This window comes from Petaurus breviceps, unplaced genomic scaffold, assembly GCF_028583685.1.
Source record: "Petaurus breviceps papuanus isolate PSGF00001 unplaced genomic scaffold, PetGlider_PUasm1.0 115, whole genome shotgun sequence".
Lineage (NCBI taxonomy): Eukaryota > Metazoa > Chordata > Mammalia > Diprotodontia > Petauridae > Petaurus > Petaurus breviceps.
Genome location: NW_027185612.1, coordinates 10,736,367 through 10,750,189, shown reverse-complemented (window position 1 = coordinate 10,750,189; position 13,823 = coordinate 10,736,367). Strand labels below are relative to the sequence as shown.

Here is a 13,823-nt window from a genome sequence, read left to right as displayed (position 1 = left end):
CTCTCTCTCTCTCTCTCTCTCTCTCTCTCTCCATCTCTCTCTCTCTCTCCATCTCTCTCCACCTCTCTCCATCTCTCCATCTCTCCACCTCTCTCCATCTCTCCACCCCTCTACGCTCCCACTGTCTTTGCTCCTGCACCCCCACCCTTATCCTGCGAGCTCTCGCTCTCCTCAATCCACCACCCGTGGTTTACGAGCCTAACAATCCTCCTTCGAACAGCGCATCCAGGCAAGAAAATCTGGGAGTCTTTTCTCATTGAACCCGCGTTTCCATTAACTCAGCCCCAGTACTAGCTAATCCGCTGTACTGAAGGCAAAAGGAGGCTAATTAATGACCAGCTTTTCCAGTCAAGACCAGCGATAATTGCTTTGGTGGCCTTTATGATTACAAGATAAAAATGGACCCGGCCTGACATAAGAGGCACTGTGTACACTGCAAGACAGGAGGAAATTAAGAGTTGGCTAGCTGAATACGGAGCAGAAAATTACTAATAGAAGAGAGATAATGAATAGGCCGGCTAGGCATTCATGGGGAAAAATCCATTTTGTTACCACGCGAAATTAGGTGGTGGAAAGGAGTTTGTTAATTGTTCTCATCTTGTAGCAACCAGGACTGAGGCAGGGGCGTGCTTTTCAATTCATTTCCCTGGTAATTGTGAAAGGGGAATGCTGGCCAAATGAGTCTTGCTGCAATTTGCGTGCCTGGTCTTTTCATTTTCATGTTGCGTTTTTAATTGTTGCTAATATACCTTATAATGAAGCTAATGAGGGGAGATTATGGTACAACTTTTAGCACATGGAGACAAGTGAAATGCACCAGAAGGATTCTCTCATATTTCTGCATTTCCCACTACCACCTCCCCACCTTCTACTTCCCCCACCCCAAAGAAAGAATCAGAAGAAGTTGGGAACCCTTCCGTTGCTTTTTTTTTTAACACCATGGAAGACTGAAGTTCAAGACTGACTACTACCACCCCCCCCTCTTTTCTTTTAATTCCTTCTAGGCAAAGTTCAGAATGGAAAGACATGTAAAGTGTCTAAATAGATCCATGGAAGACACATGAATTTGTATTCATTAACTAAAAGGAGCAATGACTTGAAAGAGTTTTCTTTCAAATACAATTTTGAAACGAAGTGAAAAACATTTTTCAGGAGGGGAAATCATGGAGTCACAAGGATTTTCCATGTTAACCATATGAAAAATAAAAAAAGAATTAATAGCATCACTTCCACATACTAATGTGTACAGAATATGTTGTTTTATTTTTGTTCCTAGTTTTAGCCATGGGATTATATTTGAATATTCTTAGACATTTGTTGTGCATGAGCTGGATAAATTGCCTCAAATTACTTGTACCTGTTTAAAAGAAGTGAGAAGTCACTTTATTTGACTTAGGGAACAAATTAGCTACCAAACACCTGAAGATTTTTTAGTTTGAAAAATAATACTACCATTAAAAATTATGCATTTCATTTTCCTCTCTCAAATATTTAACTCTGTAACAAAGTACTTGGAAACAACTTTTCATTCTTCTAGTTTGAAGGTCCATTTCCCTCCCTGGTTGTATTTTACTGCTAACTCTGCATTGTGCCTGAATTTAACTTTGCCTTGAATGGTAAGCTTTTTTTCTAGTCTGATTTTAAGAAGTCATGATTTACTGAGTATTGATAAACTTTTTTCCTCTCTTTTTCTGCAGAAAAGCCAATTAAAGCTTTTGCCTCATGGAGTAGAACAAGAAGACTCTACTAAATTCATTATCCTCACTCTGATCTCCATTGCTTGCATCATTGGGGTCCTCTTAGCTTCAGGGGTCCTCTATTGCCTCCGCCATAGTTCCCATCACAAGCTGAAGGAGAAGCTTTCAGCACTAGCAGCTGATTCAGGCTCAGATGCCACTGCTGCTTACCAGGTAAGGAAAGACTTTTTTTTTTCTTACACATTTTTAATGTATCAGCTTCATAAACAGGTTAGTTGAGTGGTTTAAGCTCCTTGCCCACTCCCAGCAATTGTTCCTGTATTCATAGTTTAGTTTCTTTGATGACGACAATGTGAGATTTCTCATTAGTATTCAGGTAAATATATTATAACTACTAGCTTTACTGCTTTGTATTAATCTTATGCTTGTTCTTGGGTATTCTCCTGTTAGTTGTGAAAGCTAGCTGCTAATTAGAAATGTGGAAAAAATACTATCCATGAATTATGTATTATCTATAATCTTTCTTAGTTTGGCCACTATTAATGAAAAGTGCTGGAGATGCATGATAAATTGGTTGTGTAGATATTTGAAGATGTCTCTTAAATCATCAACTTCCTCCGGCTCTTCTATGAAAAGATCCTTTGACCTGATCTGTTGCCACCTTCTGCCATTATTCGAATAAAGTGAAATATAATGCTGATAGATGGGAGGTAAACCAAGAATTCTCCATGAGAACAATGGTAGCAGCTGTGTGCAAGTAATACAGAAATATTACGAGGAAATCTGTGAAATAAATCAGTAACCAATGGGAATATGAAGAAGGCAGGTTTAGAACAACTGGGTATTAAACAAAAAATCCACAATATTTTGGGGAGGCTTTGCCATACATATTTTACGATTAATAATCACCTTTAATGAAATTAATTCAACTCTGTTACTGTAGGAACATAAGCATGAAGCTTATGCTCAGAATACTTGCAGCTCAGGGCAGTTGAATTATTTTCATATAAAATGTAATAAGTATATTTACACATTTGGGGGAGTAATTTGCTCCATCAGCATTTTAAAAAGTTTCATTGAGATGCATATACATGTGCTTTTTTCCCCATCATATTTTATGCTTTGTTTCATTGGGTGACTTTAGAAGTAGAATTTCTTTTAAATAGTTCAAAATTATGAACTAATTATCATTCTATCATCATAATGAAGATGAGTATCAATTGGTAAAGATTACTATGAAAAATATAATCAGGGTGCTACTTTACTTCTTCAGAAAGGACCCTCCCCTTCCCGCCTCCAGCAACTCTTCCTCAGATGGAGTACTCCAAAATGTGCTTCTTACAAATGGGTCTATAGCCCTGTAGGCCAATCAAACTCCATGCCTGTCACATGGGTGCTGATATGTCATGCTCAACACACTGAGATATATACATATGTTATATACATATAATATATGTGTGTGCACATGTGTTTACACATACAAATATTTGAGTATATGACATCTCTGTCTTTCAGTGGGTCCAAAGGATAAATTTCCTTTTTGCTTCAGAATTGTTAGCCTTGTCATTGTTTTTATAAAGCTAGAGATCCTTCAAAGGTAGTTATAAGTATAGCCATTGAATTCTTCTCTATAAAAGAAGCAAAGACTTTAAATATATGGAAAATGTTATTTCAATAGAGTGGCTATCAGTTTTAGTGCAAAGCAAAAGGAAAATCACTTTAGAAGAAGAAGCCTTAAAAATGTCACATAAAGAGACTGGATTCATCAAGAAATTTCATTGAAAAAGATCATCACTATATGAAACCAGGTCTTCCAGGGCTCAAATAATGTCAATACGTTAATAAAATATCACACCAATTTTGTTCTATATGAGAGACAGGAGATCATACTGATGTATAGTTTTTAAGAAGCACAGCCTCTTTTGATATATTTTGAAATTCAAATATCAAAAATTGATGAAATGGAAAGATTGAACATGCATGCAGAAATGCCTAATTTAAAAAATGCAGGTTAAAAAATGCATACTTAAAGCTGAGTTTCTGATAATTAACAGAAAAAAATCTTCCAAGTGACAGCTCTAATTAATAGTATCTGTAATTAAAATCGTGCCCTTCCAGCAGGAAAATTGTTTGAATTTCTTGGAGTGACCTTTTTGCCATTCCTCCTGGGGGCATGGTGGTTAAGTTGATGTTGATTTTATAATGAGCTCTGGTTTGTTTAATAAGAATCTGTAATCCAGACAATAAATGAAATGTGTGCCTTACTTCATTCCAGATTGATAAACACCTCCCCCTCACTCCACACCCCCATCCCACTAACTTTCCCTTATAAGATTTAGGAATCTATAGAGTCTCGGACATTTTAAAATGGGATCATTTAAGGGCTTACTGCTCACTTTCTCAGTTTTGTTAGTACCAAAATCTCTATCAGGGAACAACTTGAATTAAAAGTGGATGAGTTTATCTAAGTAAATATTATGTATAAAGTGTTAGTGCTAGGTTTTTTAACAGACTAGGACAGACAAGTTCCCTCTGTTTTTATGAAGGATAAGAAATGCTAAGGAAGTCCTTCAAAAAAAAAGATTGTGGGGGACAGGTAGATGATATTTTTTTTAATAAAAACTGTTATGTACTCATTAAAGTATGTATATCTAGTCTGGTTCTCATAGATGGAGCCATTCAGTCCACCTTTATATTTAAAGTGCCTCAAAGGTATTATATTTTTAAAAAATAGATTCCTCACTTTCCATAAGTTTTTCAGAAGAGATCCCCATTCTAATCTTAATGTTTCATTTTTTTTACTTCAATTTAGAACTTAGCTAATTAACATAGGAAGAAAAATGTGATAACAGACAAGCACAAACAAAACCCTCACCTGGCTCACACTGAAAATTAGACAGTTTGAATCCCTGCTCTGTTTCATTGACTGACGGGGAAGTAGCATTAATTTTCCTAGTGGTTAAAGAAAAAGAAAAATTAAAGTAGTTTAAAAGTGATATCTTGGGATCTAAACCTGGCAGGAATATGCAAATATCATTACCAGAGATGTTGCCTTTTAAAGATACAGATGTTCTCTACCATGTCTTGTGTAGGATAATAAAATTAATACAGGAATTAGTCATCTTCTATAGAAAAGTTGTGAAACTTGGGGATCAAGTTTCATTCTCCCTTCTCCATCTTCCCTTCCCCTCAAGGGGAGTTCAGTTTCATTGCTGTGCATATAAGTCAGAAAGGAGAATAAACCCTGTTACCACCAAAAAACAGCCCAAGCATTGTTGCCCTCACCAGACTCTGTAGCGGTAGCTGGGAGGCAACTTAGTCTGTTGACATTGTATCAGCTCTACATCTGTATCAGGACTTACAAAGCAAATCTGACTAGGCAGCTCCCACTGATGCCATTCTCAGTCCGTGTAATATCCATGCAATACACGTAATTCGTAGTATGGGGCTTTCAGGCACAGTGACACTCAGGCAACATTTCCCAACCATAGCTGAGAGTAGCAATTTCTTAAACATAATTGTTTCAGAGCAATGTGTGCTAAGGTTGCTTCTCCTGTTTTCAAATTAGGCAGTCTCCTAATTCCAGAAAATGCTATTGGGTGTAGAGGTAGCTGTTCCTTTTTTTAAATGAACCGTTTAGCTTGAGTTAAGTAGACAGAGCCATAATTTAGAAAGTATTTTTTGGTTATTTCTTTGTTTCGTTTCCCCATTTAAAAATCAGATTCTTTTTGACAGAGCTTTATCCTTTTGACACTTAACAAGATACCCCGTCCTGTCAGATAGCCTGTCAAAGCTTAATTTGATGAAATTTGAAATAGCTGGATGTATTAACCTTCAGAAAATCTGGGGCTCTTATGAATATAACTATTTCTTAGCTGTAAGAATGTAGAGGAGCTGCACTACTTCTCCCTAGTGTTTTCAAGAAATGTCTATTTGTTTTTGCTTCTAAAGGAGAGCGAATACGTGTGCTTGTGATTACATTTATACCTCATCTGTACATGTAAGATATTTTTATTATTTACTTCTGCTAAAATATTTTCTTCAAATTGTCTTAATGTGTGTGACTATATCTGCATTGTGCACACATATATTTATAAAATATGACTAATGGAAAGGAGCAAATTGGTCCCATATTTTGTATATGCAGTGTGGATTTCACATTTTATCCTGTTTTATTCTATTTTGATGTATGGTGATTAGCAAAAAAATGCCAAAAATAGAGCAGTTGGTTATGAAAGAGATTTGCTCTCTTTTTCTCCACTGATTTTTTTTAATGTTACTCCCCTTACTCTGATGCTTTGATCATCTTTGAACAGCAAATTTAGTATTCTGCTAACCCACTCTTCCATCCATGACATTAGGGCAGAAACTCCTGAGGAATTTTCAGCCAGTTCTCTTTTGATGGTTTATTTCACAATACCGAGCAGATTTTTCTCGTGTACTTTGAGGCCTTTGGAACCTAACCCACAGAAAAGCAGGCATTCAGGCTTTGGGGACCGCCTGTAAACAGAGCCTCTAAGTGCACATCTTGGTTGTCACTGCTCCCATTAGCAAGTGATTATTAATGTAATGACAGTGTGCATGGTGATTGCTGCTATTTAGGGATGCTCCATTGGCTCAGGCTGATGTATTTGTGATTCCAAATGCACCCTGACTTCTAACCTCTGCATGAGGGAATGCTGGGCTGTACAAAGAGATGTCATGTCACAGGTTCACTTTGTATCCTGGGCTTTGAATTAAGAAAACCTTCCTTTTTTTTCCAAGTGATTTTAATCTTCTGGCATTTCACTAGTAATCAGTAAAAATATGTGGCATGGAGAATTGGGATGCCCTTGATTGAATTAGAAAACAAAAGTTAATTTTTATTAGACTTACTATCAGTTCTCTATGAATGCCTATTCCATTTTAGCAGTACATTTATCTTAGGATGTCTTTTCTTTCCTTCCTTTGAAAAATCTTGGAAAGCTCTTCAGATGATTTTGAGATCCTACAAGAATAAAAGATATTCAGCCTAAAAATGAAGGAAATAGACCAAAATAATTTTAAGGAGCCATTTTTCTTCAACTAGTTGAAATAATGCCAAAAGGTTAGAATTGATTCTTTTTTGCATAAGTAGCAGATTAGCAAAAACTGATCATATATTGAATTGTGGTGTTAATTTTCCAGGTGTGCATGAATTATTATTTTTCCCAAATAGATTGTTAGTACTTTGAGGCCAGAAACCATATTATGTATCTTTGTATCCCCTATAGCACTTAACCACTGTGCCTTCATGTAGTAGAAATTCAATAAATACTTGTTGATTGATTGGTTTATGAGGGTACATTGAAAGAAAGTATGATGTTCAAAGGCTATGGGATCACCATTTGAGGGAGAGAGCCCCAAAATCTTACCTTTGATGGGGAAGTGAAGAAAGATTACAGTATACTTTCCCTGTGTACTAAGAAGACATTTTTATATTCATGTATGTTCATTTGATTTAAAATCATATTTAGAATCATCAATATTTGGGGGAGAAGGAAGAATGTTGTTTGCAGATTTATGAACAAGCTCAATTGACTCTTCCAAATACCTTTTCATTCATGAATCTAGCTTTTCTTGATGACACCCATTTGTGGCATATTTTCCTCATCAGTCTTCAGTACTCAAGTATTCAGTTCCCAAATACGTGGACTGCATGAACATTCTACAATTTGGCCCATTTAAAATGTTTCCATAAGGAACAGTTCCTGTGATGCCTAAATGCTTCCTCTGGAGAACTCTGAAGTCTTGAAAATTTTCCGAACAAGTATTAAAAAACAAAACTTATGAAACATGTTGCCTCTTCTAATGTCAGTCCACAGTTCAAGTTCACAGAATGTCAGTGACTTAATTTAAAATAACAGATTACTCAGCAAGGCATTTGGAGACTCCCAAAGGATTGCAGTACCAATATAGAAAAGTTTGAGAGGCCCAAATTCAATAGGAGTTTCTTTTTTGCCCTGAGATTTCTGGTGTCAATGGGGCAGTCTTTTATTAATACTTAAATTAGAGTTTTGCTGAGGAAAATAACAGTTTTGTCAAAGTGACTTAAATGGAAATAATTTCTGAAGAGAAGGTGGTTGTTACTTATATGGCATTGTCTGAACAGTGCTAGTGTGAAACAGATGCCTGGTTAACTTGTCTTGGTAGGGGAGTTGCCCTGTTGTCCACGATCTTTCTTAATCTCTCAATTTAAGAATATTTTCTACTTTCTGTTGAACACATACTCGATAGTTCTCTCTGCACTGTGGAGGAAATCCAAGTAGTGCAGAAGCTATTGCCTCTGCCACCAAGTAAGTTAACACACATAAAACAGTAGCAACCAGTATAACTTAATAAGTAATTAGCTCCTATTTTATGTGGTCTACACTGTAAATTCTTTAAAAGTTCCTAGGTTTGGGGCAGCTAGGTGGCGCAATGAATAGAGCACCGACCCTGGAGTCAGGAGGAGCTGAGTTCAAATCTAACCTCAGACACTTAACACTTACTAGCCGTGTGACTTTAGGCAAGTCATTTAACCCCAAATGCCCTGCCTTCCCCCCTCCAAAAAGAAAAAAAAAGAGTTTCTAAGTAAAGACTGGAGAAGTTAGTGAAGGCTTTAGGAAAAGATGTGACTTGAGGTGGGCCTTAAAGGATGGACCAGATTTTAATGGGTTGATATGCATTGGAGAGAACGCTAGGCCTGAAGTTAGGAAGATTCTGTTTCCTGAGTTCAAATCTGGTCTCAGAAACTTATTAGCTGTGTGACCCTGGGCAAGTCACTTAACCATTTGCCTCAGTTTACTCATCTGTAAAATGAGCTGGAGAAGGAAATGGCAAACCACTCCATTATCTTTGCCAAGAAAACCCCAAATGAGGTCACAAAGCATTGGACACAACTGAAACAACTCAACAACAGCATGACACATTGGGGAAGACCTTCAAAGCCAAGCAGAAGAATTAAGATTTGATATGGTGGGCTATAGGTAGCTAAGTGAAGGCAGTTATAGAGGGTACTTCTGCAGAGGATAGAGGGTCAATCTAGATGACCTCTGCATAATTTCTTGTCTCAGTACATCAAGCATCCATGATTTCTTTCATTAGTATGGATCCATCATTAGTCAGCTTCCCCTGAAGCATATCATAAGCCTTCTACCACTGAACAGGCAGTCTTTTAGCATGGCTGTGGCTGAAAAATTCATGACTTTGTGGCCAGCCTGATGATAAGCCTTTCTACACTCTTGCCTAGGCTGGTCCTTGGATGACAAACAAACTTCTACAGAGCCTAGATAACTGTCATCTTCCTCACAACTTTAAAATTCAGTGATTCTATGGGAAGTGAAAATTGAGTTCCTTAGTGACACCCACTCCAATGGATCTGTCTAGTATGTGCTTTCTTAGTGCAGAAAAATGAAAAGAGGAGCATCTTCTGTGTTCTGGTTCTCTCTGGTCTTCTTTCTGCCTCACATGGTTTTGTCTCTACAAAGTCTTATCCATCTCCTTCTGTACTCCCTGTTGTAGTGTCCCACTCAAATCTCAGCTAATTCTTTTCCTTTCACTCATATGTAGTGTGTGGCACATGTATATATAGGTATGCATGTGTATATGTATGAATGCACACACATATCAGAGCTATATACATACATATGTACCTGTGTATAATATCTGTGTGTGTGTGAAGTCTAATTCCACCTCATTCTGAAGGATTCCCTGGGAAGTCAGGTCCGTTTTGGAGTTGATCTCAAAGATAACATTCATTCTATGGGATGGTCCACACTTGGTATAGGAAGCAAAGTACTATTTAATAAAGCATTTATCCTATGACAGTCTGTCTTCATTTAGATGAATTCTAGGATCACTAAGTTAAACTATAGAGAAGAAGGGCCTAAAGAAATGCCAGGATTGGGAGGGAGGGAGGAGAGGAAGGGGGTGAGAGAAGGGGATAAGATCAAATGAAATGGAGTAGAAGAAGGAGAGTGGAGAGGAGGAAGGTGGAAATATACCTCAGTAAGTATAAAGTAAAATGTGTCACCATTTCTAGCAACCTAGCCCTGCTCAACTTTTTATTTCTCTTCATTGTCATTCACCATTATGCAACCTGAGGGTTAGGGAGTAAAATCTATTCCTCTAGAGAAATCCTAAGCCCCGTTGGCTTGTTATCCCTGTGTCTTGTGCTCAATGTGAGAAATCACTAGACTGCTTAATGAGAGCATTCTTTAGCTATAGATTCAATATGTGTGCACTGGTGAAGACCAGAAAAAAGGAGGTCTTGATCGACAAATGTGTATGTATGTATGTATGCATGCATGCATGTGTAATACTTGCCACAATCAAGTCCAGTGTCCTACCTCCAGCCCCACTTCCACTCATGGAAACTTTTGTGTATAATCTCTGTAGATCATATTCCAGTGGGTGGGAGTACAAAAAGAAGTAGATAGGAAATGTCCATCTGGGAACTTAGAATCAACTGTCCATATACTTAAAACATTTTTAAAAAATGCATTATACTCCATTGGGCTCTCTGGCTACATTATAACACAGTAAATGTTATATATAATGTAATTATCAGGGGTGAAATACACAGAGCAGCAGTCTGTCAGAAAATACTAATGCCTGACTTTTAACATAATGTATATACCAGGCATAAAAGAAAGTAAGAAATTATGAAAGGTGGTAGAATGAAGGATAATGGCTTGACCCTCAAAGGAACATTGAAGTTGGATATTGAAAAGAGAAAAGGGCTCAGTAAAGCCAATTACACAATCAAACCAGAAAGGGTCAGAGTGACAAAAGTGGTTTCCAAATGCCAGCCATGAAACACTTTAAAAAGCCAGAGAATGGACTCACTGAATGTCCTCAGAGCTGGACGTCCATCCTGACCTAACGATGAAACACTATGTTGAGTGTTTCCCACAAAGCCATGGTTATTCTGGAGTTCTCAGTTAACTATCATCTCTCCAGTACTCAACATGTCCTTTCTCCTCTCTTTACCTCTTTTCTAACCTTGGCTTCTGGAAAGAATGAACCCTATAATCTCTCTCTTGTGCTGTCAGATTCTTTTATGGATTCTGGTGGCTATACCTACTGGAGTCAAGGGCACCCTCAGAGAGTGGCCACTGAAAATATTTGATAAACTGTCCTTGATACTTGGTTTGTGCTTGAGCTATGAATGCTTCAGGGAGCCCCAGGCAGCTCTGGGAGCCATGGATTTCTGTATTTTGGAACTGATCTAGAAAGTCATTTTCTAGTAGGCTTGTTTGCAGTTGTCTTACAGAAGTGATATAAGAACATTTTTCTGAAGTAGTAGTGACTAATGTCTTACAAAATTCTATTTTTAAAACATGATAAAAATAATATGGTCTTGTTTCCCTTTTCCTGATTGTTTCAGTGTTTAAAAGTGAGATTCACTTCAAGTATACTAATGAACTAATCAGCAAATATTTATTAAATACTCACTCATAGACTGATAGATTTAGTGCTAGAAAGGACCTCGTCGTGCAGTCCATCCCATTGTTTTACAGATGAAGAAACTGAGACCCAGAGAGGATAAGGTAGACAGGATAAGGGAGTGAGTGACAAAGCTGAGATCTGAAAACTGCTCCTCTAACTTAAAGCCAATCTTCTTTCCACTGTTCTGTGTTGCCTCTCCTTCACTGACTTTAAGATACCAGGCTAAATTCTGGGGATTCAGAGAAGGATAAAACACAATCTTTGCCTCGAAGGAGCTTGCAGTCTAGGCAGGAAGACAAGATACACATAACCACATAATTAACAATGCTGGGCAATATGGAAGGACTAGGACTGGATCAAGGCCTTGAGTGACTATGGTTTTTAGAGAAGGGGGAAGGGGAGGTTTTGTAATGATGAGCAGAGGTAGCCATACACCAGGCCAGATCAGTCTTGTTGAGTATTTACTTAGACAACTGAGTGAAATTTGGGAAAGGTTGAAGCAAGGGCCTTCAAGGCTAATAAAATTGAGGCAAATTTAGTGATAAAGTAGCTTGAAAATCAAACACAGTTTTGTATCTTCGATCGGTACTGTGTGTATAAAAGTGTACATGTATGTATACACATATGAATTATATAGCCATCTATTTTTGCTTTGTTGGGTGGCATCTGGATTTACCTATGAGGTGAGCTAAATTATATTCTTCCTTTTTACTAGTCAGAAATCCTGAGTGTTTGTTGCTGAAAATATTAAAATGCCCACTGGGATTTCTTTAATCTTAAGAATGTACAAAGAATACACTGGAGAGCTGAGGGTGAGGAAGATGCTGGTACCTTTTAGTTCATAGAAAGGCCAAATGATCCATTTTTTGGTCTGAACAAGATGTGTCTCTGTCAGAACAGTGCATGATGCTGTTAGGGAAGAATTCCTTTTGGACTAGAAAGGTGGCAGTAATGGGAGATGACTCTTTGAAAATATTTTTGTTTTATGCTGTAATCGGCCTTGTATATACAGGGTGTCCCAGTATGTGTATACATGCATATGTGTATGTATTCACCACATAATACACATATGTGTATGCCTGTATATATGCATGTGTGTATGTATATATAACCTTTGATCAGTCACTAGCCAGTAAATCCAAGTCTTGGACAAAATAAGTTTCATAATTTTATTATCAGGCCAAACATTTTTAAAATGTGAAGTTATTTATTATGTTTGGGGGAACTCAGCATTGGCCCACATATAAAACTCAGCATTCTGCTGTTTGATAACAAATACAAAATGTAAATAAAAATACAAAAAAAAATGTTGACAGGCAATGGATGCCAGAAACTTTGCATGTTTTTTTGAATTAGTATCAATTTGTTTCTATAATTAGAATCATCATCAACAGTAGAGTCTGGATTGAACCTGTAAGAAAGAAATTCCATTATTTTGTGTTTATTCTTTTTAAAAGGGAGCTGAACTAAGTAAATCATAGAAGAATATTCCTAGATTTAGGCTTTTGTATATCCTGGATTTATATGGAAAAACAAGAAGGTCTGGAGTGGGAGGAAATAGAATCCAGGTTACATCATAAATTAAGATGGTTAATTGAATTGGGTGTTGTCTCATACAAAGCTAAACTGCCTCACATGTTTCTGGCCTATTATGCTTCCTTTATCAGCTCTCTTCATCCAAATCTAAAGAGAGAAAAAATAGTACTAACAATTTAACCCACTCCAGAGTATAGAAATGTGAGAAAAAAACTAAAAAACTCTGTTGTTTAAAAAAATATTTGACCTTGAACATTTCATATTCAAACTGTTAGTGTGAGAGTATATTTTTATTCTTTTCTTGTTTTCTTATTCTATGAGGTTCAATTGCTCTTGATGTACATTTGGGGCATCTTTCACCCACGAATCTCAAATCTCTTGCAAATGCCAAAATACTGGAGTAGAAGTGATATGCTGCAGATAATAAAAACTGGTTCTAACTTTTGGGAACAACTGTGTCATCAGACAAAATAATTTGTTCATCATTAGAAAGCTGACACCTCCTCCCTCCCTTCCAATGTGATACTTTCTCTATTTTTTTCTCCTCCATACACAGGGAAATGACTTACTTGTCTTTATTTTTGTTTTCTCTTGGGAAACTCTAATGTAAATGGTGTAGTTTTATCACCTTTTATGCAGCACAGTGCTCCAGTCAGAGACAGTGGTTTGGGATAGAACAAGTGGTTCTTGGAAACTTTATTTTTTCTCAAAATGGAAATGTAACTGTCCATGGGAAGCACTTAAAAAAGCACTCACAGATTCATACATGAAAGGTACAAACAAATATGTGGGTTTTGTTCGTGTTCCTGAATCAAGCAGAAAGCAGTCACATGAGCAAATTTTCTAGGATTTTTATATGTGAAAAGTGGAGGTAATATATTGCATATAGTAAGAATTGATATTAACTTTTGGGGGCAATTGTGTTACTAAAAGAATATTCTCAGAATTACAGGACTGACACTTCCTAACTTCCCAATGTAATGCATATATACAAGAGGGTGGGTGTGGGTGTGTATACATGTGTGCACTCGCACTCGGGCACACCCCCGCGCCCCCAATGGAGCACCGAGCTACTAAGGGTCATAAAAGCAGAAGTCACATAGCACAAAATTGTATTCAACATCTTCAGTTTTTATTGAG

General features: G+C 37.1%; 1 protein-coding gene across 1 annotated transcript in view; it reads left to right on the top strand.

Annotated features, from left to right (window-relative positions):
* The window catches only part of LOC138158691 (receptor-type tyrosine-protein phosphatase N2-like), a 187,965-nt gene that overhangs the window by 359 nt on the left and 173,783 nt on the right, over positions 1-13,823 (top strand). The window contains exon 2 of the mRNA XM_069084825.1: positions 1,698-1,910. Coding sequence (XP_068940926.1) covers positions 1,698-1,910 — 213 coding nt within the window. The remainder of the gene's footprint in view (positions 1-1,697; positions 1,911-13,823) is intronic.